Source organism: Cynocephalus volans, chromosome 10, assembly GCF_027409185.1.
Source record: "Cynocephalus volans isolate mCynVol1 chromosome 10, mCynVol1.pri, whole genome shotgun sequence".
In the NCBI taxonomy this organism is placed as follows: Eukaryota; Metazoa; Chordata; class Mammalia; order Dermoptera; family Cynocephalidae; genus Cynocephalus; species Cynocephalus volans.
This window is the reverse complement of record NC_084469.1, coordinates 104,941,422-104,968,386: the sequence shown is the minus strand read 5'-3', so window position 1 is coordinate 104,968,386 and position 26,965 is coordinate 104,941,422. Positions and strand designations below refer to the sequence as shown.

The 26,965-nt window shown below is 54.7% G+C and overlaps 1 protein-coding gene across 3 annotated transcripts in view; it reads left to right on the top strand.

Moving 5' to 3' along the window:
- Positions 1–18,923, top strand: part of CACNA1A (calcium voltage-gated channel subunit alpha1 A) — a 229,580-nt gene extending 210,657 nt beyond the window's left edge. For all 3 annotated transcript variants that reach the window (XM_063110743.1, XM_063110744.1, XM_063110742.1), the window contains 10 exons: positions 2,165–2,270; positions 11,425–11,532; positions 11,642–11,742; positions 12,798–12,907; positions 13,014–13,152; positions 13,277–13,390; positions 14,751–14,786; positions 15,937–16,123; positions 16,433–16,677; positions 17,386–18,923. In XM_063110743.1, coding sequence (XP_062966813.1) covers positions 2,165–2,270; positions 11,425–11,532; positions 11,642–11,742; positions 12,798–12,907; positions 13,014–13,152; positions 13,277–13,390; positions 14,751–14,786; positions 15,937–16,123; positions 16,433–16,677; positions 17,386–18,105 — 1,866 coding nt within the window. In that variant the 3' untranslated portion in view covers positions 18,106–18,923. The remainder of the gene's footprint in view (positions 1–2,164; positions 2,271–11,424; positions 11,533–11,641; positions 11,743–12,797; positions 12,908–13,013; positions 13,153–13,276; positions 13,391–14,750; positions 14,787–15,936; positions 16,124–16,432; positions 16,678–17,385) is intronic.
- The last annotated feature ends 8,042 nt before the right edge of the window (positions 18,924–26,965 follow it).

Sequence of the window (26,965 nt, the reverse complement as noted above, 5' to 3'; positions counted from 1 at the left end):
ACCTGGTCCCCCAGGAACCAAATTGGACACAAACACATTTGGGGGAGTCAAAACCGTGCCTCCCTTCTGCCCACCCAGAGTGGCCCCCACACCGGGCAGAGGGGCTTGGGCCCTGAGACAAGACAAGCCCCTGGCCCCATCTTTTGTACCTTGAGCCCTTGGGTCCTGGTCCCCACACACACACCTGAAGCTGATCTCTGACCTAGGGCCTTGGGGTATCTGAGACCTCCCCAGGAACACCCAGAGCCTCTCCTCCCCACCCTCCCCTCCCCTGGAGTTGCTTCCCCAGCCCCTGTCCCTATCTCCCCAAGACACCCCAACATGCCTCTCCATTATTCCAGAGCGGGCAGGCGGGCCGCAGCTGGACCCCTGGACGGTGGCACACTGATGCAGGCCATGCACGCTGCCTGGGCGGGGCCTGGGGCGGGCAGGCACCATGGCCGACCTTGGGGAGGTGCATGCTGGCTGAGGGAGCAGGGGCCCTGCCGCCAGGCGGATGGGCCAGGCCACCCCTCTAGACCCCTGTCCTGGAATCTCCCTTGGCGCCCAGGGACAGATGCTCTGTTCCCTCAACTCATCCACGAGAAGTTCAGGGACAACTTTTAAAGATTCCCCTCTCCTCCCCAAAAAAAAAAAATTACCGCATAATCTCCTTTTCCCACCCTCCTTGGTCTTCCCGGTGTCCCCTTCTGTCGATGCTATTTCTGCCCGCCTCGTGTAGCCACCTCCCACAACCTCGCCGCTGCCTCCCCTCCCCGTGCACCTAGTCTGCCTCCCTCACCTCCTCCTCAGGCAAGGCCGGGATGAGGCTGCCCTGCCAGCATCTCAAAAAGCCTCTCCCTGCACCTGTCCCTCCTTTCTTAAGTTTTCCTCTTGTTCCGTCTCTCGGTCTCTGCTTGGCAGAGTGTGTGTGTCTGTGCACGTGCACAAGGAAGGGAGGGAGAGCCCTTCCCCTCCTGGTGTCTGTGCAGGGCCACCATAGGCCCCTAAAGCACTTTCGTGCAAATTTGAAAAAGGCACCTTTTCCACAGAACACTTTGTTAGAAAATTATTGTGATCTGCTGATATGGTGAGAACAAGATACTTCTTTGTTATCAGCAGGAAAGCTGTCATATTAAATATGCAAATCCATGATTTCTAAGACAGGAGCCCTTTGTGCAGTGCACAACCTGCACAGCTGTGCACAGCAGCCCAGTCTGTGTGTGTTTCTCTCTCTCCACTGCCTCCCTCCCCACCCTGTCCCAACCTCCTTCTCGTGTCCTACTCTGGGCTTACCGTCCTTCTCCCCATCTCCGAGTCTGTGTCCGAATCCTCTTGTGAACGCCAAACTTGCCCTCAACCCCCATCTGTGCCACCTCAGCCTGGGCTGGTGCACACCAGCCCAGCATCCTCTCCTACACCACCAAGCATGGGGGACAGAGCCCCTGCCTGGGACATGGGGAATCTTTTCTTCCCTGGGCCACGGGAATGCTCCCTACTCCTCCCCCTTGCCATTGCACAGAGAGCCAAGATCTGGACATGCCCCTGAGATACACTTTCCACGGTGCTATGAATGAGTCTCGAGATTCCGTCTGCATGTGCCCCTGTCTGTGCCATTCTGTGTGTCACGACCTCACTGCATGTCCACGAGGGGCCTGCCCCGTCAGCGGGGGGCTGCCTGCCTGCTGCCGCTCAGTGGAATGATGTGCTCTGTGCCCATCTGGTCTGTTCTGGTCTGGGCCGAGCCGGGGGTGTGGGGAGGGACCGGTGTCCCCCCCAGCGGCTGTGGACGTGGACCCCTCTACCTGGCTGCTGCATGTGCTACTGGAATCTGGCTTGTGCTCCTTTTCTTTGGGGTCAAAATGTAACGGAGCCATCCAGAAGAACTCTGGGGCAAGGCTGAGGATTTGGGCCAACCTTGGAATGCCAGCTCTCAGGTCCAACAAGTGGGAGAAGAAAAGGGCAGAGGCTTGGAAGCATAGGAGAGCCCCCAGTGCCCTCCCTCCTGGCCACCAAGGGAAATCAGGAAATTGAGTAATGAGACAAGTTACCCAAGGGTGGGGGGCACCTCAGCCGCCACCGCCTACAGAGCTCTTCCTGGGGCTCCTGGGAGGGTGGGCCTGGCTCTCAGGGGACCCATGACAGGTGCCCGGGAATGATTGCCCTCACCTGTGGTTTTCTGCAGAGGCTTCTGCGGATGGACCTGCCCGTCGCAGATGACAACACTGTCCACTTCAATTCTACCCTCATGGCTCTGATCCGCACTGCCCTGGACATCAAGATCGCTAAGGGTAAGCAAAGGAATGGAGCAGACATGCAGGACAGGATGGAGCCAGGGCCTTGGAGGGGAAAGGTGGGGTCATCCACGGATCCGCCTTCCCGCCCAAAACCAGGGGAACTGCTGCCCCTGTTCTGATCTTCATTCACCCACCCACAAGGTGGCAGATACCTGAGGAAGGTTCCCCAGGCAGAGGGACTGGCAGGTGCAAAGGCCCTGGGGTAGGGGCAGGCAAGGGGGGTGGGTAGGAGGCCACCCAGGGCTGTGTTGAACCAACTTGCCCTTCAAGTCAGAGGGGTGCCATGTAGAGTAGGGACCTGACCGGACTCACATTTAAACAGGTTCCCTCTGGCCACTGTGGGGACCATAGACTGGCAGGAGGCCAGAGCACAGGCCACTGACTTAATCCAGGTGAAGACAGAAGGCAGCTTAGGCCGAGGGGTATGGAGTGTTCAGACTCTGGATATTTCCTGAGAGTGAGCCAGCAGGATGGCTGATGGATGGGACCTGGGGTGTGAGGGAAAGAGAGAAGTCAAGGGACACCCCATTGCATTGTGGCTGTGGCTCCTGAAGGACGGAGCTGCTGTGGCCCAGGATAAGGAAGAGGTGGGAGGAGCAGGTTTGGGGTGAACAGCAGGAGGCGGGTGTTGGCCATGGCGCGTGGAGACATGGAGTAGTGGGGGCCCTTCAGCCTGAGGTTTAGGGGAGGAACCTCCAGGCAGGGGCTGAGGCCTAAAGTGATCAGGCGTCAGATGCTGACAGATTTTAAGCCAGGAGACCAGACAGGTGCTCCCAAGGGATAAGTGTAAACAGAGACCCCCAGAGACCAAGCCTGGGTCTCACTCTCCATCATTAGAGAGGACCAAGGAGGGGCAGCAAGGTAGGTGGGCAGAGACCCAGGCAGCTCTGGGAGGAGGTGGACCAGTCATGGCCAAGGACAATGAGGATTGAGAGTGATCTGGTCACTTTGACCAGAGCAGCTGTGGAGTGGGTTTTGGAGACCTGAGAGTGGATTTGATGTGACATGGCAGATGATGCGATCGCAGGGCAGAGAGGGACACACATTCACCAGAGAGAATGGGGACCAGAGAGAAGGAAGCTGGGAGAGACGCTGGCAGAGAGCCGGCTGGATGTTCCAGCAGAGGGTGAGCCTGGGTCAGAGGTCAGGAGGGTGGGAGACTGGCGTGTTCGTCCATTTCTGTTGCTTGTAACAGAATACTTGAAACTGGGTAATTTGTAAAGAAAAGAGTTTATTTCTTACAGTTTCAGAGTCCAGGAAGTTCACAGTCCAGGGGGCACATCTGATGAGGACTTTGTTCTTGGTGGTGACTCTACAGTGATGCGGGGTGACACATGGCCAGAATGGCTAAGCAAGAGAGAGCTAACTTCTCACTCACTCTTCTTATAAAGCCGTCAGGACCACAGCCATTCCTCCAGGAATGGATCATTCCGTTCATGCAGGCACAGTCCTCACAATTTAATCACCTCTTAAAGCTTTACTTTTCAAACATCATCAATGGATTTCATACCCTCTTAACACTGTTCCATGGGGCACAAGTGTCCAATACATGAACTTGGGGGGGATGCATTTAACCCACAGCAACTGGGCCTCAGGGACACTTGTTCCTTTCAGCATCTTGAAGGGAAGAGGAAGAGAAGCCTAGAAGTTTCAGGGACAGTGGGGCTTGTAGGGGCAGAGGACAGAAGTTGTCGGTGCCAGGAAACATGAAAATGAAGGTGAAGAGAGAATAAGGAGCCACCAAAGACAGCGAGAAGGAAGCCAGAGGAGCCAGGAGGAGGCTCAGGAGACAACAGGGGGCAGTGGAATCAAAGTCTCTGGCACCTGGTGGAAGTTTCTTTCTCACGCAACGAGTCAAAGGCAAATGACCCAGGCCTGCCAGGCAGCTTGACACACATCACAATTCAGGGCCTGGGTTCTGTCCACGTTGCCGGTCTGCTGCCAGCTCCAGGCTGTTCTGTCATCCGCATGGTTGAAGTTGGTCCAGGTCCCAGCCCAGAGAGGTGAGGAACGAGATGGGTGGGCGATAGTTTCCTTGTAATTACCTTGGGTGGGTGGGAGAGTCATGAGTCACATGCCATGGGCTCAGGTTGCCCACCTGCCCTGTCCTTGCTGTAAACCTTAGTGGGTGACCCCTCTCCTCGAGCCTCAGTTCCTGTATTAACTAGCTTTGCTGCATAACAAGTGACCACAGACTTAGTAGCTTGAAGCACACCTCTTTATCAGCTCACAGTTCTGCAGGTCAGAGGTCCAAGCAGGCTGGACTGGGCTCTCCACTTAGGGTCTCAAGAGGCCGAAATCAAGGTGCTAGCCAGGCTGGGCTCTTCTCGGTAGGATATGGAGAAGAATCTACTTCTAAGTTCATTCAGATGTTGGCAGAATTCAGTTTCTTAAGTCTGTAAGACCAAGGTCCTTGTGCCATCGCTGGCTTTTTAGCTTTTAGCTCCTGGGGGTGCACCTTAATCCTTCATGTGCTGCAAATCTCTCTGACTTTCTCTTCTGCCAACACCCAGAGAAAATATTCTGCTTTGAGGGCTGGCCAGTTAGCTCAGTTGGTTCGAGTGTGGTGTTGGTAACACTAAGATTGAGGGTTTGGATCCCCGTATCAGCAAGTCACCAGAAAGAAAGGGCTTACCTGATTGGGTCAGGCCCATCCAAACAATCTCTGTATCTTAGGGTCAGCTGACTTGGAATTTCAATTATATCTGCAGAGTCCCTTCATAGCAGTCCCTAGATTAGTGTTTCATTGACTAATCAAAATCTCACTGGGGGCAGCTTTATAATTCTGTCTGTCACAGTTTCCTCATCTGTAAAATGGGTCTAACAACACACTCACTCTTGGCACATAATGCTTTAGTAACCCAACTGCTGTTGCCCTCTGGAGATCTGTGTTTGAGGGGTCCCAAGACCACCCTTGTGTTCAGTGATTCACTAGAAGGACTCCGAACTGAGAAAAGCTGTTATATTCATGGTTACAATGTATTGCAGCAAAAGGACATAGATTTAAATCTACAAACGAAAAGGGGTTCTGTTGGTTGGAGTGTAGTGTAACACCACACAGGGTCAAGGGTTCCGATCCCTGAACCAGCCAGCTGCCAAAAAAAAAGTGGGGGAGGGGCCACAGGACAGGGTCCAGGAGACATCATGCACGAGCTTCCAGTTGTCCCCTCCCAGTGGAGTTGCGTAGACAGCATTTAACTCTCCCAGAGACCGGTGACAACATGCAAGGTGTACTGCCAACCAAAGAAGATCACCTGAGCCTTGGTACCCAGGGCGGTTGTTTTTTTTAAGGAATTTATTTATTGTTTAATTGATATGTATTGATTGTGCATATTTATGGGGTACAGAGTTATGTTCCAATACATGGATATAATGTGTATAGAATGTGTGATGATCAAATCAAGGTAGTTAGCATATTCAACATTGCAAAACTTTATCATTTGTTTGTGATGAGAACATTTGAGCTCTTCTCTTCTAGCCATTTGAGAATATACAATAAATTATTGTTAATTATAAATGCCTAGCACTGCTGCACCCCTCTAGAACCTATTTTCCCTATCTAGCTGTAATTTTGTGTCTGGTAACCAACCTCTCCCAATCATCTGGTTCCTTCTCTCCTTCCCAGCCTCTAGTAATCACAATTGTAGTCCCTACTTTTGGAAGTCCAATTTATTATTTTTTTCTAGCTCCCACAGTGTCCAGGGTTGTTACTGGGAGTTGGTCACAAAGGCATGGCTGACTTTAGTTACTCCAGTCCCTCGTGAGGTCATCCTGATACCACATGGCCCAAGACCCCAACTATAAATCACATTGTTAGAAAAATGGGCCGGCCCGTCACTCACTCGGGAGAGTGTGGTGCTGATAACACCAAGGCCCCGGGTTTGGATCCCATATAGAGATGGCCGGTTAGCTCACTGGCTGAGCGTGGTGCTGACAACACCAAGTCAGGGGTTAAGATCCCCTTATTGGTCATCTTTCAGAAAAAAAAAAAAAGAAAAAGAAAAAACTATATGCCATGGCCCAAGGCCCACAGGCAAATAAAGACACTCTTATCAGGCAGAACATTCCAAGGGCTTAGAATTCACCTCCCAGAGCAGGTTGAGGGCCAGTCCTCTCTTTGGAACGTGGAGGGTTTGGGTAACAAGGCCTGCTGAGTTAGTCCGTACTGCACAGAACCCCCTCTGTGTGATCCCAGGAAGTCCAGCCTCTGTGACTCCTATCTGATCCCTTCCTGAGGGTTTCAGAGACTCCTGGGACATGCCTGCATTTGGCTGTTGTGGTTGTCACTCATATCCCAGATGCTGCTCAACTCCCTGAAGTCCATGTGCCCAACATCTCGGAGCCAGGAGCCCCTCCCCATCCTGACGTCAGTGAGGGAGGGTGCCAGGCACCCTCACCAACTTCCACAGCTGAGCCGGGCTCTTGAGGTTAAGGAAGATCAGTGGAGGGTTTGGGGACAACAATTATAACAGTGATGACAGTGGCAGCCTTTGTAGCAGATGTGAGTCTCAGGTGAGCTGAGAACATAACCCGCTTTACCTTCAACAGCTCAGTTCACTTTCTAAACACACTGAGCCTCCTTTCCAGCAGGCAGGGGGGCAGCATGGGAGGATGGGTTAACCTCAGTAATCCAGATTCTCAAAAATTGTGCAGCCGTTCTTAGCTGGAGACTTGGTGGGGGGGGATCCCTTTGCTTATCTTTCTGTCCCTCTCTGTCTCTGTCTCTCTCTCCTCTGTCTCTCCCTCCCATCCACCCTTCTGTTCTCTCTGCCCCAAAGAATCTCATTCTTGTCTGGGGAAAGTCTTTCTTCATGTTTCTTTTTCTTCTAGACATTGTGTCTGGACCCCTGAAGCCTCCCTCTAAGTGGCTCAGATTGTGTCCCCTCATCTCCCCTTACCCTCTTGGTTGTCCCCACCCCAGTCAATGAAGGCAGAGCTGACCACCTTCCTGAACAAACCCAGTTAGCATATCAAGCTACCCAGCCTCACACTGATGTTCTGATTTCCGCTAAGAGCTTACAGCAAAGGCTTTATAAACTCTGTGCTGCCCACATACTAACAGCCGTGCACAGCATTAGGGGATTGCATGGAGATAAGCCCAGAGCTAACTAGTACAGACTGCTCAGTGCCCGCCCAAGCATCCCCTGTGGCCGCACTGTCCCAAACCCTGGCACACCAGTGGTTGTAGAGGACCCCAGCTTCCCCAAACAAGAATGCCTTTTACCGTTGTCTTAGAAAGAACCAAACTCCAGGCTAACCCCACCCAGGGACAGCCCAGGTGCTCATTTGGGACCCCATGTGGCCAACCAGCCATAAGGCCACTGTCCCACCCTTTCCTCCTCCCAAAGACTGGGGGAGCTGCGACCAGAGCCCAGGCTCTGTCTGAATGTGGAACAGCCCAGAAGGTGCTGGTATGTTCCTCAGGAGAGCTGAAGGGCTTTGGTCTGCTGTGACTTTCTGGCACATGGTATCAGCCTGAAACTGGGGGCCATGTTATCCACGGCTGATAAAACAAGAGCATTCATTAGGCACCTCCTGTGTGCGCAGCCCCGTCCTCAGCACTTGAGATATGGCAGTGAAAGATGCGGAGCTGAGAGGAAACAGGTGACATACAATAAGCATGATAAATAAGTAGAGTATTAATATTTTAGAAAGTGAGAAATGCTACCAAAAAGGAAGAGTAGGGTCAGGGCTTGCAGGTCCAGGTCAGGGGTTAAACCCTAATTCAGCAATTCTCAACCAGAGGCAATTCTGCACCCAGGGGACATTGGTCAATGTCTGGAGACATTTTTGGTTATCACAGCCAGCAGGGGGCTGGTGTTGGTGGCATCTGGTATATACAGGCCAGGGATGCTGCTGAATGTCCTGCAGTGCACAGGACAGACCCTGCGACACAATGTTCACCGAAGGCCTGCAGAATGAGACAGAGGAGGAAACATCGTTAGGGGGCTGGGGCATAACCAGTTTGTGGGTGACAGTCACCCGCTTGGAGAAGGAATAACCTTGAAATAATTTGCTAAAGGTCTTCCTGTTTAAATGCGAATGATAGTCCTGAGTGCACAGCTCCCTAGTGAATCAAGGCAGAAAGAGTCTCACTGTCTGTTGACGGTTCTCAACTGGGGGTGATTTTGTCCCCCAGGGGACACCTGGCAATGTCTGGAGACAGTTTTGGTTGTCAGGACTTGGGGCAGGGGTAGAGGAGATGCTCATGACATCTAGTAGGTAGAAGCCAGGGACGCTGCTTGACAACCTACAATGCACAGGACACCCCCCACAACCAAGAGTAATCTGGTCCCAATTGTCAGTAGTGCTGACTGAGGTCGAGAAGTCCTGCTCTGAGTCCCTTACCTTATTCAGACACTAAGAGCAGGTGTCTTTGTCTGCTTAACCAACAGACATTTATTTTCTCAGAGTTCTGGAGGCTGAAAGTCCAAGATCAAGGTGCTGGCACAGTTGTTTTCTCCCGAGGCCTTACTTCTTGGCTTGCAGATGGCCACCTCTTCACGTGGTCTTTCTCTGTGTGTCTGAACCCCCAGTGGTTCCCCCTTCCTCTTCTTATAAGGACACCAGCCATATTGGACCTGAGGCCCTAAGGACCTCATTTAACCTTGATTGCATCATTCAAAGTCCTATTTCCAAATACAGTCACACTGGGGATTAGGACTCCACATACGAATCTTAGGGGGACACAATTCAGTCCATCACAGCAGGCATCTGCCTTTTTTCCAAGAGACACAGGAAACCTATTAGCCATAGGGAGAAAGTGACTTTGAATGGGAAATGTCTTGTTCTCTTCTTTCCCTGTGTCCAAGAAGGGGCCACAGAGACCCTGGGCACTTCATTTACCTACAATAGACGGTAAACATAGCTACTAATTCCGCCTCTTCCCATGAGGAAAGACAAACCGTTATAGGTTGGTGTCAACAGCCCAACTACAAAGAGGATTTTCCCAAGGGTCTCCCACAATAGTCTTGACCTCCCAACCTGAGTCCAGGGTCATGGATCAGCCCCACCCCATGTAGCTTGGCCCCAATAACCACAGCTTCCTGCACCACTAAACGCTATGAGCACAAGCAAGCAGTGAAAAGAAAGCCCCCACCATGGAGCTTGCCCTCTAGTGGGTGAGATTGGGAACAACCACATGACGGGATAAATACAGAGAAGGGGGGGTCAGACAGGGGTCAGCTAGAATGCCTCTTAGATAAAGAATTTGAGCAGAAACCTGAAGGAGGACATGGGGGAGGAAGCCACATAGGTATTTGCAGAAAGAACAATCCTTGCAGAAGAAAGAACCCGTCCAAAGGCCCTGATGCAGGACTATGCCTGGCGTGTTTGAGGAACACTGAGGAGGTTGCTGTGGCTGGAACAGAGTGAGTGACAGGGAGAGAAGGCAAGTGCAGAGCATGCAGAGCCTTGTGGGCTTGCAGTGAGGACTTGCGCGTTCACCCTGAGAGAGGTGGGAGCCATGGGAGGTTCTGAGCGGTGGAGGGACACAGGTGCTCCCAAGTGCCCTCTGGTGGCTGTGGGGGGAATAGTCTGGGAGGGTGCAGGAGACCTGGGCAGAGGCGACTGCACTGGTCCAGGCCAGCGGTGATGGGGACAGAACAGTCAGTTCATCTTCCTGTCACCTCAACGTCCTCTTCTGGAATAGGGCCTGAGCTTTACCTGTGCATTCACAAAAAGGTCGTTCTGAAAGATTTTTCCCAACATAAAAGAGCCACATGGGGAAGGTGAGTGAAAGCTTCGCAGGGTGCCTGGCAGGTGTCTGTGCTGAGAAGGAGAAGCTGGGCAGGGGCGCCAGAGGCAGCCCAAGGCCAGGCTGACACATGGAGCAGTTGGGGAGGGGAGGGTGAGGGGGGCAGATGCTGGGTGAGGGGACGCTGGTGGAAACATGATAGTTGTTAAAACACTGAAATACTTCTCTACTGGTTGGGAGCTGGCCCCTGCTCTCTCCACCAGGCCCCCTGCAACTGCCACCCAAGATTCAGCAACTACAAGGTTAATGTTTGGCCCCACAGGGGGTCTTCAGGCTCTGCATCTGATCAGGGACTGTGGGTTAACATTTCTTCCGTGCCTGCTGATCAGTGTTTGGAACGGCAACCCTGCGCCCAGTCTCAGGGGCTGTGAAACAGAAGTAGAAGTGGGGACCAGGCTGGCATATCAGTCAGGATGGATGCGGCCAAGCTGCTGTAACAAACAGCCCTAAGATCTTGGTGGCTCAAACCAGTAAAGGTTCGTGTCCCATGCTCATTGTGTCCTTCGTGGGTTGACAGGGTGCTCTGTTCATCAGAGTCACTTAGGGACCAGCCTGAGGGAGCAGCCACTGTCTGTAAGGTCACCAGCCATGTGATAGAGTGAAAGAGAGCTCGGATGGGTCCCACGCTGACAATTAAAGCTCTGGCAGGCTGGCCGGGTAGCTCAGTTGGTTAAACTGTGGTGCTGGCAATACCAAGGTCCAGAGTTTGATCCCCGTACCAGCCAGCTGCCAAGAAAAAGAAAAGCCCTCACCCCAAAATGGCACGTCACTCTGATCACACCCCATTAGCAAGAACTCATCCCTCACCCTGGCCAACCACAGGGGGACAAGGAGGGCCACCATCCCTCCCATGTACTCAGGTAGCAAGGCCAGGAAACTGGCAGAGAACCCTCATGAGCATCATGGCTGGGGTGAGGGACCGGGAGTCTGCTACACTCAAGGGCATGTCCATGGGTGGAGAGAAACCTCTGTCGGGGATGCTCCAGGGTGTCCCAGCCTTGGATGGATGGGTCACTGTAGTGATAATCCTGTGGCATTCACTACCCCAAGGCTTCATGCACATTAACTGCTTTGTCACATAATCGATCATCCCCATTTCACAGATGGAAAAACTGAGGCACCAAGAGGTAGAGTGGGAGCCAGTATTGGGACCTCAGCCCCTCTCCATGCTGGACTCTCCCCCATCAGCTGCTCTGTGGCCCTGGCCCTGTGAGGTCATTCCACCAGCCCTGCCCAGGGCCTCCTGTGGGCCAGGCCCCAGGAGCACTGGAGACCCCATTGGAACCAGAATGGTAGTGGTCTCGCTCTCAGGAGCTGCTGGCTTGGCAGCTGTCCCAGAGGCCAGCTGACCACCAGGCGGGCAGTCAAGGTCTGTCTGTACCCACCTTGCAGGCGGAGCGGACAAGCAGCAGATGGATGCTGAGCTTCGGAAGGAGATGATGGCCATTTGGCCCAACTTGTCCCAGAAGACACTGGACCTGCTGGTCACACCTCACAAGTGTAAGAGCCGGGCCCGGCCAGGATGGAGGGAGGGGGAGGGAAAGAGGAGGCCTGGGGAAGGCATAGGGACAGGGCTGGCACCCCTGGTGAGCTCGCCCTGTGCCCCCAGCCACAGACCTGACGGTGGGGAAGATCTACGCAGCCATGATGATCATGGAGTACTACCGACAGAGCAAGGCCAAGAAGCTGCAGGCCATGCGCGAGGAGCAGGTACGCTGGCCATCGCCCTGGGGACACCGAGGCTGGGGACAGTGGCTTGCTTGTCACCATGGGAACCAACCAGAACAGGGGGGCATGGCCAAACCTCAGGAGAGATCACTGAGAAGCAGGGCCGTGGCAAGGAGACATAGCCTGGGTTAATTCATCCACCCACCAACACTTATCGAGCACCTACTATGTGCCAGATGCTACTCTCAGCCATGGGAGGTACGGCTGTGAGCAACACGGACCAGAATCCCTGCCCTCAGGGAGCAGACACTCAGGGTGTAGAAATGCCAGAAGCAGCAAATGGCTTAATCATATAGCAAGGCAGCAAAGTGCCATGGGAAAAGGGACGCAGAATAAGGACGATCATGAATGCCAGCGGTAGGGGGATGCAATGCGAAATGGGTGGTCGGAGAGGCCTCCCTGAGGGGTGACAGCTGAGTAAAGACTTGAGGGAGGGGGGGAAGGAGCCAAGCAGCAGGCTGGGGAAGGGCGTTCCAAGCAGAGGGAACAGCCGTGCAAAGGCCCTGAGGCCGGCCTGTGCCTGGTGATTTGGGGGAACAGGGAAGAGGTCAATGTGATGGAATAGAGTGACCCAGGAGGAGAGCAGGAGGAGGCAAGGGGAGGGAGGTGACAGGGCAGATCATTCAGGGCCTTGGGAACTGCGGGGAGGACTTTGGCTTTTACTCCTAGTGAGGTGGGAGCCATGGAGGGTCCTGGGCAGAGGAGGGACATTACTGATTCAGATGCTCACAGGCACCCCCTGGTGGCTGTAGAGAAACAGACTTGGGGGGTGAGGATAGAAGTCCGGAGACCTGGGGAGACCAGTGCAGGGTGAGGGCCGTGACTTGAGTGGAGAGGTGGGAAGTGGTCCAGTTCTGGATGGATTTGGAAGGAAGAGTCTAGATGGATCAGATCTGGGGAGAGGAAGGTCTGAGCGTTCCCTCCATCCTGCTCAACTGCAGCCTTGGCCAGAGCCTGAGATTCCTACACTCCCCCCACTGTCCCCTGTCCCCTGTGCCACCACTCTTGTGCACACATACTGCTCTCTGCCTCCCCAGAACCGGACACCCCTCATGTTCCAGCGCATGGAGCCCCCATCTCCAACACAGGAGGGGGGGCCTGGCCAGAATGCCCTCCCCTCCACCCAGCTGGAACCAGGAGGAGGCCTGTGAGTGTTGCTCTGGCCAGGAGGCGGGAGGTGAGGGTGACAGTCCCTGGGTTCCGGAAGCCCCCAAGTGCCCACCACCACCCTGGCCTCTCTGTCCCCCACACAGGATGGCTCACGAAGGCAGCATCAAGGAGAGCCCATCCTGGGTGACCCAGCGGGCCCAGGAGATGTTCCAGAAGACGGGCACATGGAGCCCAGAGCGGGGGCCCCCCACCGACATGCCCAACAGCCAGCCCAACTCTCAGGTGCCTCTGTCCCCCCACAACCCCGACGGCTCCTGGGTCTGGGCCCCCACCTGCAGCTCCTTCCCTCTGCAAACATCATGTGTCAGGCCCTGGGGCTCACCTGGTCTCGCCATCTGCCCCACAGTCTGTGGAGATGAGAGCGATGGGCAGAGATGGCTACTCGGACAGTGAGCACTACCTCCCCATGGAAGGCCAGGCCCGGGCTGCCTCCATGCCCCGCCTCCCCGCGGAGAACCAGGTGAGGGCTTTCACCCACCGCCCGGGGGCTGCACCCCAACCCAGCTCTGGCGGGGGCAGATGCCCCCCACACGGCCCAGTGTGTCTCCTGTCTCCCGGACGCAGGCCTGGGTGGGGCCGCCTGTGACCTCTGCAGCTGTGTGCAGGCCCCACCCCCTGCCTGGCAGCACCTGGAGCACCTGGAGGCCCTGTCCTCTCAGCCCCTCCTTAAGAGAGGGGGAGGGGTGCCCCTGGGGCAGGTCACTGCCGAGTGGTTTCTCTCTGCCCTGCTTGGGGGGACTAAAGAGGGAGGAAGTGGAAGACTGGGGTAGGGGATTCATCAGGCCCAGGTGAGAGCTGCAATCAAGAATCCCGCTTGCACACACACATGCTCACACGTGCACATGTACCCTCACGTGCACGCGCACACCTGGACACATACCTGTGGGCATATATGCACTGCACATGCGTGCACACACATGTGCACTGCATGCATAAACACATGCACATGCACACACAGGCCTGCACGGGAGAACTTGGCTGGTCCTAGGACCTGGTAGCAGAGTCTGGGGTGGGTCTGGGGACAGCTGGGGTTTGTATTTCCTGTCTGGTCTCTGTGGGGGCCGCTGGGTGGTGCAGGGGCGTGTGCCTGATGTGTGTCTGTGTGTGGCTGCTTGACCCAGCTGCCGCCGCCCACGGAAACAGAGGGGCCAGAAGCCAGAGGCAAGGCTGGCAGCCCACCCGGCCTGAGGGAGCCATGAGAACAGGGAGGGGCCACCACAGACCTGGCCCAGGCAGGGTGGCATGTCTGGCTGGGGCGAGCTTCCCATGCGCTGTACCATGGTGTCTGCACGGGGCGCAAGGCTGCGCTGTGCCTGGCTGGACCAGGGTCGCCCAAGCGCCTGGCCTCTTGCTGCTGTGAACTTGGGGTGGGGGACACGCAGCGTGCATGGGGCTGTCCAGTCCCCTCCCTCAGGACTGAGCTGCTGGGCCCCAGGAGAGAGTTGGGATGGGCCCAGCCGACAGACAGCCACCACTCAGGAGCTTTGAGCGTCCGCTGGAGCCAGGGCTGGGGTGCATGGCATGAGCAGAGCCCAGGGCCAGGGCCTGTGGCAGTGCTGTCCCATCTGTCAGTCTTGTGCCTCTGCCATCTGTCTGTCTGCGTCTCCTGTCTGTCTCCTCTGCACCCCTGGGCAGGCCCAGGGCATCCCCAACCAGGGACTCTAACTCTCCTTCCTCCCTCCCTTCTCCCCACCCCCCCAATTCCTCGCCTTCTCTGGCACCTCCTGCATATACCACTGCCCTCCTCTCCCTCTTGCCTTTTATATTTATTTTCTTCTTTCTGTTTTTTCTGTGTGCACCATCCCGTGGGGCTGTGACAGAGGAGAAGGGGCCGGCCACGTGGGAATAACCTCAGTGTATGTACCGCGCCGCCCGCCACCTGGCTCGGCCCCGGCCCCGGCCCCTCTTCCTCCCCACCCCCCCTCGTGGGAATCTGTCATCTCTGCCGTCCTCAGACCCCACCCTTTCTTTGCAGACCCCCACCCCCACACCCCCACCCCACCCCCTGTGGAGCCCTATCCTCATGTGTGTGTGTTGTGTCCTGTGTGTGCCCCGTGTATGCCCTGGTGGGGCAGGGCCACTCCCACCCTGGCCTCCTTCTCTTCAGAGCTCCCAAGCCAGGGGGCACCATCTTCCAGGAGGCTGACCTGATCTACCTGCACCTCTTTTTGGGGGGCTTGTCTCCCTGACACTACCACCGACCCCTGACCTCGTGTCCCTTACAGCTCCTGACCTGGGCAGTGCCCCCAGCCATCCAGCTGGGCCCTTGGGGTGTCTACCTGGTCTTCCTTCTTCTCTGCCTGTCTCGGAGAGCCGTGGCCTCCTCTCTGTCCAGTGCTTGACCCTGGGGCTGGGCTACAGGCCGAGGATGGGAAGAGTGGGGCCCCAGGGCCTCAAATGCCAGGGCAGGCCCACAGAGCTCCCTCACCTGGACCTGGACAGCAGAAGCCAGACTGGGGGTGGGAGCTCACGGCCCAGTTGGCCAAGGGGGAGGCTGAGCTGGGGTGCTGAGCGCTGGCCCTGAGCCCGCAGGTCAGAAGCCGTGGAAGGTGAAGGATTCTCACCTCCCTGGAAAGCAGGCCGGGGCCAGAGCAGCAGCAGGCAACCCGGGGCTCCAGGTTGGCACCTGCATGGGGGGAGGGCTTTCCTTCAGCCAGCCTGCTGACCCTGGCTGGGCCTCCAGGGTGAGGGGCTGCCCCTCAGGGTGGTCCTGAGAAACAGCAGAGGTGGCGGATCAGACAGGGCCTCCTGGCCGGAACTCAGGATGGGCCCAGGAAGAGCAGCCCTGTCTGTGGGGTACAGAGTCGTCCTCTCTCGGAGTGGGCAGGCCAGGCCCCTTGTTGATCAGACGGAACTGAGACCCCACACCACCGCCTGGACCCTGGCACTGAATGGTCACACCCTGGTTATTGATGGCCGCCTACCAGGCTGCCACAGTAGGGCAGGAAGGCCCAGGACTACTTGGTGCCAGCCACTGACCCTGGCCGCTGGCCTGTTCCCCCCCAGACCATCTCAGACACCAGCCCCATGAAACGCTCAGCCTCCGTGCTGGGCCCCAAGGCCCGGCGCCTGGACGACTACTCGCTGGAGCGGGTCCCACCCGAGGAGAACCAGCGGCACCACCAGCGGCGCCGCGACCGCGGCCACCGCGCCTCCGAGCGCTCCCTGGGTCGCTACACCGACGTGGACACAGGTGGGCCGCCCGGCCAGGCCCAGAGACAGGAGGCTCTAAGAGGTGACAGAGGAGGAGAGAGAGTGGGGTAGTCTCTGAGGGACAGGCCTCAAAGAGTACGGGGCAGAGAGGGCCAGGGGGCTGCTGCGGGAGCCTGGGGACTGGGCTGTCTTCTACCAACCAGCTCTGTCCCCACAGGCCTGCCTTGGTCCAAGGGAAGGCCCCTCTCTCTCGGGCCCCCAGACCCTCTTGGTGGTCTCCCGTGTGAATATCCCACCCTGCCCCACCCCTCCCTCACTGCCATCTCTGTCCAACCCCCTCCTGGCACAGGCTTGGGGACAGACCTGAGCATGACCACCCAGTCCGGAGACCTGCCCTCAAAGGAGCGGGACCAGGAGCGGGGCCGGCCCAAGGACCGGAAGCATCGGCAACACCATCACCACCACCACCACCACCACCCCCCACCCCCCGACAAGGAGCGCTACGCCCAGGAGCGGCCTGACCACGGCCGGGCCCGGGCCCAGCGCTGGTCCCGCTCACCCAGCGAGGGCCGAGAACACATGGCACACCGGCAGGTGGGTGCGGCACGCGGCGACCCCAGGTCGGGCCCAGGGGCTGGGAGTGGGGGGCAGGAGGCCACCCACCTGACAGCCACTCCGGGCAGGGTCCCCACTCTCGGCTGTGACCTCCAAATGTGCCCACCTTGGGGCTCCCCAAGCCAGGGGGGCCCGGGCGGGGGTGGACCCCGCTCCCCTGCCACCCGGCCCCCCGCTGTGCCCCTGCCCTGCCCGCCGCCCTCCCCCATCTGCAGCTGCCCCTCCCTAGCTACAGAGCACTTTGAGTTGGGCACAGTCCCCACGACTCACACCCGCGCCCCCGCCTCCGCTTTCCTTTAACCCGGCTCCCCTTTTCGTTTCGATTATGATTTCTGTCCTTTGGACACCTGTGAGTAATTTTGGAAACTTCTGCTCTTTTAACCCCGAAACTTACAAAACTCCATTTCTCATTTCTCTTTTCACTTTGTTGTGTTGGTTTTTGACTCCCCCACCCCTTGTCTCTCTCACTCCCCTCCCCCCTCCCCGTGGCTGTGGCTTTTCTCCTTTTTTTCCATTCAAACGTCCCGTGTCCCCCTCCCCCGTCCCCCCCGGCCCCTCTCCTGTCCCCTCTGGTCTCCCTCCCTCCCCGCTCCTCTCCCTCCCGTCCTCTGTGTCTCCTCCCGTCTCCTCCTGGTTGATTTTGTTGTATCTTTTTTTTTGATTTCCTTTGTTTCAATTTTCGTGTAGGGCAGTAGTTCCGTAAGTGGAAGCCCAGCCCCCTCAACATCTGGTACCAGCACTCCGCGGCGGGGACGCCGCCAGCTCCCCCAGACCCCCTCCACCCCCCGGCCACACGTGTCCTATTCCCCCGTGATCCGTAAGGCCGGCGGCTCGGGTCCCCCGCAGCAGCAGCAGGCAGTGACCAGGCCGGGCCGGGCGGCCACCAGCGGCCCTCGGAGGTACCCGGGCCCCGCGGCCGAGCCCCTGGCCGGGGAGCGGCCGCCCACGGGGGGCCACGGCAGCAGCCGCTCGCCAGGGATGGAGCGGCGGGTCCCAGGCCCGGCCCGGAGCGAGTCCCCCAGGGCCTGTCGCCACAGCGGGGCCCGGTGGCCGACGTCCGGCCCGCACGCGTCCGAGGGGCCCCCGGGTCCCCGGCACCACGGCTACTACCGGGGCTCCGACTACGCCGAGGCTGACGGCCCGGGCGGTGGCGGCGGCGGTGGCGAGGAGGCCATGGGCGGGCCCTACGACGCGCCGCCCCCCGCGCGACACTCGTCCTCGGGCGCCGCCGGGCGCTCGCCTAGGACTCCCCGGGCCTTGGGCCCGGCCTGCGCCTCGCCTTCCCGGCACGGCCGGAGACTCCCCAATGGCTACTACCCGGCTCATGGACTGGCCAGGCCCCGCGGGCCGGGCCCCCGGAAAGGCCTGCACGAACCCTACAGCGAGAGCGAGGACGACTGGTGCTAAGCCCGGGCCCCCGGCCCCCCACGCCCCCAGGCACACACCCCGCCCGGAGGAGCCGCGCAGAGGCCGCGGGGGCCACCTCGATGCCACCTGCCCAGCCCGGGAGGCCCAGGAGACGACCCACCAGAAGACCAGGGCTGGGCCATAAGGGTGTCCCTCAAAGACCCTCAGCCAGAAAAGACCCTCCTGGGCAGCAACCGCGCCCCCCACCCAGCACCGATTTCCCCCCATGACAGGGGTTCTCGGGTGGGGGGCAGGGGGCAGACAAACCACACAGCCAAGGGAGTCAAATGAACTCAGCCATCTTTGGAGAACCTTGGGGAAAATGGAAAAAAAAAAAAAAAAAAACATTTTTAAAAGAAAAACGGGAAGAAAAAAAAATAGCTTCTATTGATGAGTTTTATCATCTCAATTGAATCTTTCCTTTCCCCGGTGAACGCAAGCTGGTGGCCGCGTGTGGCGAAGAAGCCAGAAGGGAACGGAGACCCAGCGCCCCACACCGACCACCAAACACGCTCACATCCCACACTCGTTCTCAGACACACACTGGAGTGCTTGCCGGTTATACCAAACCCTACTATTACTGCCTGCAGAAATCAATTTAAAAAATAATAATAATAATAAACGATTTTAAAAAGGACAAAAAAAATTAATGATTGAGAAAAGAAGCATTTTTTCTGACATTTGGTCCTGCTTGAAATAACAAAAGAAGAAAAAAAAAACCACAACCACCACCAACTCCTTTGCTTCTTTTTTCCTTTTTTCCTACCTTGTTTGAAAACCGTGGGCTTGGGACTGTGAATTATTGCATGACATTAAAAAAGACAAAAAAATAAAAAGTTGAATCAAAGGGTTTTTGGATCAAAGTGGTCTTTGTACCTGGCTAAGTGCTGCCCAGGTGTCTTTTGGGGAATCGCAGAAGGAGCCACTTAGCTCCTGGAAGAAGTGTTGGAAAGTGTCTTAGCTCTCCAGTCACTGGCTGTTTTCTTGCTCTTTGCAATGTCTGGGCGCTGTCCCAAACCCAGCAGAGAACAGGACAAGCTCCTCCCCTTACTGAGCACAGTGGCCAGAGTGGAGGGATCCCAGCTGCCTTAGCAGCTCAGGAAAGCCAAAGCCAAAGTAACCAGGTCCTTGCCAACTGTCTTGGCTGGGGGGCAGGGCAGTGTACCCCACCAGACTCCATGCCTCCACCTGAAGGCCCCCAGGTCTCCAGAAGCTTAGGTTCCATCTAAGAGCAACCATCCTGGACAATAAACAATCCTGGTGGCTGGGCTGCCCTGGTAAGCACCCATGAGGCCCCAAACATTAGCAGAATTCCTATTGGAAACACTCTCCAGGAGGCACCCGGCAAAGCCAACTCGGGGCACGTGTGCCCAGGAAGGTTTCCCCATAGTGAGGAGTGAGCCCTGCCCTGAGCTGTGTCCTGTTGCACAGACTTGCCTGAGATAGCCCTAAATTACCTGCAGCCAATGGGGAGCTCTAGAGGTCAAAGGTCAGAGCAGCCCGTGGGTGGCAGGGGTTGGTCATGGCCAGATCAAGGTGAAGGCAGTCTATCAGAGGTACAGGTGGGGGCAGGTTCTTGTGGAGGACTGACAGCCTGTCATCCCTCTACCTTCAGTCTCGCCTGTGGACAGCCTCACCTGTGCACCTGCTCACAACACACCAGACGCTGGCCACACAGATGAAATCTGTAGAGGACCCCCCCCACCCTGCCCCCAACCATAGGTTCTCACCTCCTTCCCTGTTCTGTGACTACTTCTGTGAATACAGCCTGTAACTTTAAAACTGTAGGAAATAAGATTGGGGAAGGGGGTGGTCTGTGCCATTCACACAAGCAAAGGGCCATTTATCCCCCTTGCTCAAGTTGAGGCCGAGGGCTTCTCTTTGGCCTGCAAGGGCAATTCCCGGTTCTCTCTAGAAAGGGCTTCACAGAATCCCACAAAATGTGCAGATAAGGAGAGGTGGATGGTCCTCGAGGAACATCAGGGTGCTGTTACAAGAAAAAAGAGAGTCAGAGGCCAGGCGGGAGAGAGTAACCACACATGTCTATCACATCCCAACTTTTGGGCCAGTCATTAGACCTTGAGAGGCTTGGCACTACCACCTCCACTGGCATCCTCTCCCAAAACTCAGCTCTACCTTCACTGGCTGTGTGACCTTAGGCAGGTGACTTAACCTCTATGCACCTCTGATTTCTCATCTGTAAAATAGCGTGTGTGTGTGTGTGTGTGTGTGTGTGTGTGTGTGTGTCTAGCCTGTACGATGATCTGAACCCATGCCCTTGATGTTATAAGGCTGTGCTCTCACCAACTGAACTACCCAGCCAGCTTCCCATCTGAAAAATGGAAGTGCTAACAGAGCTGTTTGTGGAGATTAAATACATTATTCTACATCAGTAGTCAGCATACTTTTTCTCAAAGGGTCAGAGAGCAAATATTTTCAGCTTTGTAGCCCAGACGGTCAGTCTCTGTTGCAGCTTTCCAACTCTGCTCTTGTACCAGGAAAGCAGCCATAGATGATATGCAAATGAGTGAGCATGGCTGTGTTCCAATAAAACTCTATTTATAAAAACAGGCAGTGGGCTGGAAGTAGGCCCTCTCCTACATCACTGGTTTTCAAACTTTGTGGTCATAGCGCATCTTTGCATTCTTAAAAATCTTTGAGGACCCCAAAGAGTGACTATTTATGTGGGTTATAGCTACGGATATTTACTATTTAGAAATTAAAATTGAGAACTGTTAAATCTGTTTATTTTAAAATCACAATCAACAATAAACCCATTACATGATAACAATTAACATTTTAAATAACAATTAACATTTTCTAAAACCAAAAAATTCCGTGAGAAGGGAGGCTTTGTTTTACATATTTCCATCTTATGAATGTTGGCTTAACAAAAAACACCTGCATTCTCATGCCTGTTTCCGCATTCGACCCATTGCAATATCCAACATCCCCTGAGAAATTCCCCCATTCACATGTGACAGAATAAAAGCAATGGAAGAAAAGAGCATCTTAATATTATTATAAAAATAATTTGGTCTTATGGACTGGCTGGAAGGGTCTCAGCAGCCCCCCAGGGTCCCAGACCCCTTTGAGAGCTGCTGCTTTGAACTACAGAACAGTACCTGGCTTGTAGTGAGCTATTATTTAGTATCATTATTACCATAGGATCAAGGCTGGCAGATTAGTTCAATGGTTAGAGTACAGCCTTATAACACCAAGGTCACGAATCCCTGTACGGGCTAGCCGCTAAAAGAATTTTTTTTTTCTTTAAAGATGACCAGTAAGGGGATCTTAACCCTTGACTTGGTGTTGTCAGCACCACGCTCTCCCAAGTGAGTGAACCAGCCATCCCTATATAGGGATCTGAACCCGTGGCCTTGTGTTATCAGCACAGCACTCTCCCAAGTGAGCCAGCTTTTTAATAACTGTACCATTAAAGGAAAATTTCTGACGGGTCTTGCTCCAGACCACAGTGTTTGGCCTTCCCTCAGGCAGAAAAGGCTGCAGACTTCAGATGGAAAGGCAGGCAGAGCTTCTTCTAAAGTAATAGCATCTAGGAAGTGACCAGTCCGACAAAAAGCTAAAGCTTGGCCAATTACAACCCCTCGCCCCAGACTTCTAAATGAGCTGCCTGTGCAAGGTGGGGCTGGCCTCTGGCAAAGGTCCCCTTCCCATGGTGCTGAGGCTGAGCACGATCAGGAGCTGGTGGGGTGAGCCAAGGGAGGGCCCATGAATTCCCTCCACAGCCAGGGAGGCTGCAGCCATCTGTCCTCCAGGAAATGAGGCCCGCTGCAGGAACCCCCCAGGATCCTTAGACCCAAAGGCCAAGTTCATGGCTGAGTGCTGGGAGGCTGGACCCCACGCCTCCACAGTCTGTACAGCTGGAGTGAGAGTAGGTTGCCCAGGAGACACAGGGTGCGAGAGTCAGGGGATGAAGAGGTGGAGGGGGTCTCGGCTGGGGTCCTGGTTTCACATCTCCTCAGTCCCTAGCCCGGTGCATCACCTGGAAGGCTGAAGGGGCAAAGAAAATGGAGGCTCTGAGGGCCATGTGCACCATGCAAATGCCCTGGACATCTCCCTTCCTGGGGCACAAAAGTCCAAGGCTCCATTTCAGATGTGTCCTTGGTGCTTTCAGGAATCACCTCCCCTTCCCTGTGGTCCACAGTCCCTACTTATTACCTCTCTAAGCCTCACTGTCTTGTCTATGAAATGCGAACCCACCTCTGTGTCCGGAGGAAAATCTTTTCCTCTACCCTCTTAGGTTCAGTGATGCGGGCCTGTGAATTAAACTAACAAAAGACCTTAAAAGAGAAAAGGCATGCCATTTTTATTCATATACATGTGTGATGGAGTTCACAGAAAAGTGAAACTCAAAGAAACAGACTCAGGGGCTTATATACCATTTTAACAAAGGAAAGAGGGGTTGGGCTTTGAAGGATGATAAATTGTGAGGAAGGGACTAGAAAATATAAGGGGGAAATTAATGGAACCTAAGAGTTATTTTAGTAAGGTTTGTTTATGTAGATTCATCTGATGCTGTATCTCAAGTGATGAGTGGCTCTTCTCTTCCTCGTAAGGAGAAGAGGGGATACCTCCACAAAGGGAAATTTATGTCCAGCCTTTAGCCAGAGAAGGAGACGGCAGAGAATTCTTCCTGCATCTACAGATTTTCAGTTGCCTTCAGCTCAAGATAATCCTTATGCTAAAGAGGCATATTTGGGAGTGGCAAATCCTGATCCTCTTCAGCTGCCATCAAAGGACTGCGGGGGACTGTAGATGGGTGACATCAACAGCTCAAAGGCTCATGGAGAACCAGGTCTGTGTTGGGGCACCCACCAGAGCACCCCACCTTCAGGGACCCCTCGCTCCTTGGGAACTCGGGGCAGTGCTAGGGTGAAGGCTGATTTTAGAGAAGTGACCAGAAGGAGGAGTATGGGAACAGGACCCCCAGCCATGAGCTTGCTCCTTACTCCGCTGTGCATTTTAAAAAGCCTCACCTGCCCAGCAAAGCCAGTCTCTTACAGATCCCAGTGGTTTGGTTTTTCTGTTTGTTTTGGGGGCGGGGGGTTGCCACTGGCCAGTACAGGAATCCAGCCTTGGTGTAGATACCATTGCTTTAAGTGCTATAACATAAGTTACAAATAAATAAATAAATAAGAAAAACAGATTTAAAAAAATTTAAAGAAACAGGAGCCGTAGTAGTTTCCTAAGGCTGCTATAACAAATTACCCCAGGCTGAGTGACTTAAAACAACTGAAATTTATTCTCTCACTGTTCTGGAGGCCAGAAGTCTGAAATCAAGGGCTGGGCAGGGTTGGCTCCCTCAGAAGCCTCCAGGGGAGAATCTGTCCCATGTTCTTCTTCCAGCTTCTGGTGGTTGCCAGCAACACTTGGTGTTCCTTGGCTTGCGGCTGCCTGCAAGGGGCCATCAATGAAGCAGAGAGCAGGCCCTCACCAGACACTGAATCTGCCAGCTCCTTGATCTTGGACTCCCAGCTTCCAGAACGGTGAGCAATAAATTTCTGTGTTTATAAATTACCCAGTCCCAGGTATTTTTTTTATAGTAACCCAAATGGACTAAGATACTATTCAACCTACTACAGTAATACAAACGGTAAAGCAGGCGTGGGAGAATTGAGACAGTGCCCATGACTGACTGAATCATGAAACAAGGCCAGATAAGGAAACGTCTGACCGCAGCTCTGTCCCCCATTCTGTGTCCCTCAGGAGCTGGCTTCATCCTCAGCTTGTGTCTCATGTACACAATTACAGTCGGCCCTCCATATCCAAGGGCTCCATATCCACAGATTCAACAAACTACAGATCAAAAATACATGGAAAAATAGATAAATCAAAAATAACAATACAGGCTGGTCCTGTGGCTTACTCAGGAGCACAGCGGCACTGGTAGCGCCGAGGCCACGGGTTCAGATCCTATACAGGGATGGCCGGTGCGCTCACTGGCTGAGCGTGGTGCGGACGACACCATGCCGAGGGTTGCGATCCCCTTACCGGTTGAAATAAATAAATACATAAATAAATAAAATAACAATACAAGAGTAAAAAAAAAACAAAAAACAATACAGTATAACAACTAGTTGCATAGCATTTATATTGTATTAGGTATTATAAGTAATCTGGAGAAGATTTAAAGTATATGGGGGGGATTGGGTTGGCCGGTTAGCTCAGTTGATTAGAGCACAGTGTTATAACACCAAGGTCAAGATTTTGGATCCTCTTACTAACCAGCCATTGAAAATAAATAAATAAAGTATATGGGAGGACGTACATAGGTTATATTCAAATACTACGCCATTATATATAAACAACTTGATTTTGGGATCCAAGGGTGTCCTGGAGCCAATACTACACAGACAGCGAGGGATGACTGTACTGTGATAAAGTGTCACCCATCACTCACCGATGATGGCCGAGCACCTGTTGAAGGCCAGGTGAGGACGAGCAGACAAAGCTGCCATTTGGGTGTAGAATCTGTGGAGAGAACAGACACGGAAACCACTGTCATGCCACCCACACATCCTGAATCTGTGATGACAGCTCCATCTGCTAAACATGACACCCACATTCCATCTGGCCCCTTGTCTCTGCTGCCACCGTCCTGCCCAGAATGGTGGCCTGAACTCCTCTGCGGGATGCCACCTCTCACCCTGCAAGCTTGCCGGACCTCTCAGCCTCCCTCCCAGCCTTGCACACTTTCCAGCCCCTTGGAGTGCTTGCCTTCACCCTGCAGCCCTGCAAACAAGCTCCCTGCCCCTTGCCCACCCTCCTCCAGCTCTTAAACATGAGAAAGGCCTTCCCCTGCCTGGCCATCCACCAGGCATCCTCCACGACTCCATTTGCTCCATAAAAAAATGGTCTGGAGGGAGATACAGGGAGTTGCGGACAGTGGTCACCCCCAGGGAAAGTGGGGCAGGGTCACAACAGAAGTCTTGGGAAGTTTTTAAGAGTTGCCAGATACTTTCTGCTCCAAAAAGCACTTCCTGAGCTCCAGGATTGCCCAGGTCAATCAAAGGCCACATTACAATAATCAATCAACTAGACAATCAAAGTAGACTTGACAGCCCCCCAATGAAGTCCCAGGTCTTGTTCAAAGTGGTGGCCCCAGCTGCAGCCCCAGCTCCTGGCTCCCAGCGGCTGGGGTTGGGGGTGGTGAGTTTGTACCGGCTGGACAAAGTCAAGGAGCAGGCAGGCCGACGGCCCCACCTAGAGGCCAGATGGTGAACAGCCACCAGCGAGACCCCCGTGTAACTAACTGGTTGGAGAACCCAGAACTTGGATCCAGAAGAGGCAGTGGGGCCAGGGCATGATAGCATCCCAGCTCCAGGGACAGAATCATGACTGGTGGGAATATCACAGAGATTGGTTCCCAACTGCTCTCTCAAAAGAACTTTCTAAGGATTGGATTACTCAGAACAGAGCAGATGGCTCAGGAAGGCCAAGCCCCCTGAGCTGGCAGCGGCTGGACGTGGAGACCCGGCCCACCTCTCAATTTCTGTCTCCACCTTTTCTCAGGAACAGCCCAGTGAAGACAGGGGAGCTCTGGGGCACAGTGAGAGGAGAGGCAGCTTAGGATGGGCAGAGGGTCAGGGAGGCACATTCAGATCAGAAAAGTAAGAGTCAGAATAGTTTGTTTTTTGTCAAAGGTCACACAGGGGTAACCAGAGTGGACCTTGAATCCGCACCCAGTTGGTTTCGCTCCGGTCAACCCTGCCACCTCCTCGGGGGTGAGGACATGCCCTTGCTGGCTGAGACCTAGTTACCTCCTGCCCTGTCCATACCCCAACACCTCCCCGCCCAGCGCGCGCGCGCACACACACACACACACACACACACACACACACACACACACACACACACACACACACACACACTAAATCACTGAGCGACAGTCTCCAGGTTCTTGAACTTCAGGTGGTCAAAAGTTCCAGATGGTTCAAGGCATTGCACCAATTTCCATCCTCCGCCCCTCCCCGCCGGCCAGAGAGAGCAAGGTCCTGCTGCCTTGGGAAGCGAACCACGAATCCAAAGTCCAGTTAGTGCGTGAACAGTTACAATCCTCCCTACCTCAGCCCCATCCCTGCCCTGCTCTGGGTCAGTGGCCGTCCTGGGGCTTTTACCTGCTGGGCAAACAAAACAGGTGTTATTAGATCCCCTTGGGGGCAGGTAGTCTATTTTTTTTTCTATAAACTGTTTATTTTTATTTTTTATTAGCACATTCATTGTTACAAATCATACATATTTTTAAGCCCCTTATCCAATCTCTCCCCTTTCCCTTCCCCCTCCCCTCTAATAACCATAGATTTGCTCTCTCCATGTGATAGATGAACTGTTCCTCTGTTGGTTTGTTGTCTAGATCTGTCCAGTGCTGACAGGTGTGATCAAGTCCTTCCCTGTTATCATAAAGCAGATGCTGCTTCTGTTACTCTGGAGTGTGCTTTGTGGAGAGAGAGGACCTCTTCTTTTTCTTTGGTCTCTGCTGGTGCCTCTCCTTGTGTCAATGAAGGTGAGAGTCTGGCGTGCCATCTGCACGGTGGCTGTGACTGCTGCTGTAGAGACTAGCGGCTTTTGCAGCAGCCGTGGCAATTGCAGTGGCTACGGTGGGCTACCCACATGGAAATGGTGTTTTGGGTGTGCCCTTTACCTGGCTGCAGCTGAGTTTGGCTTCCCCTGGCTCCAGACCTCAGAACCCTGGCGGGGGTGGGGGGTGGAGCTCGTAGTCTAGACCAGAGCCTTCCAACAGAAACCTAAAGTATGTCACGTTTACATTTTCTAGTAGCCACATTAAAGAAAGTAAAAAGGAACAGGTAAAATTAATTTTTTTCAATTTTTTTGTTCG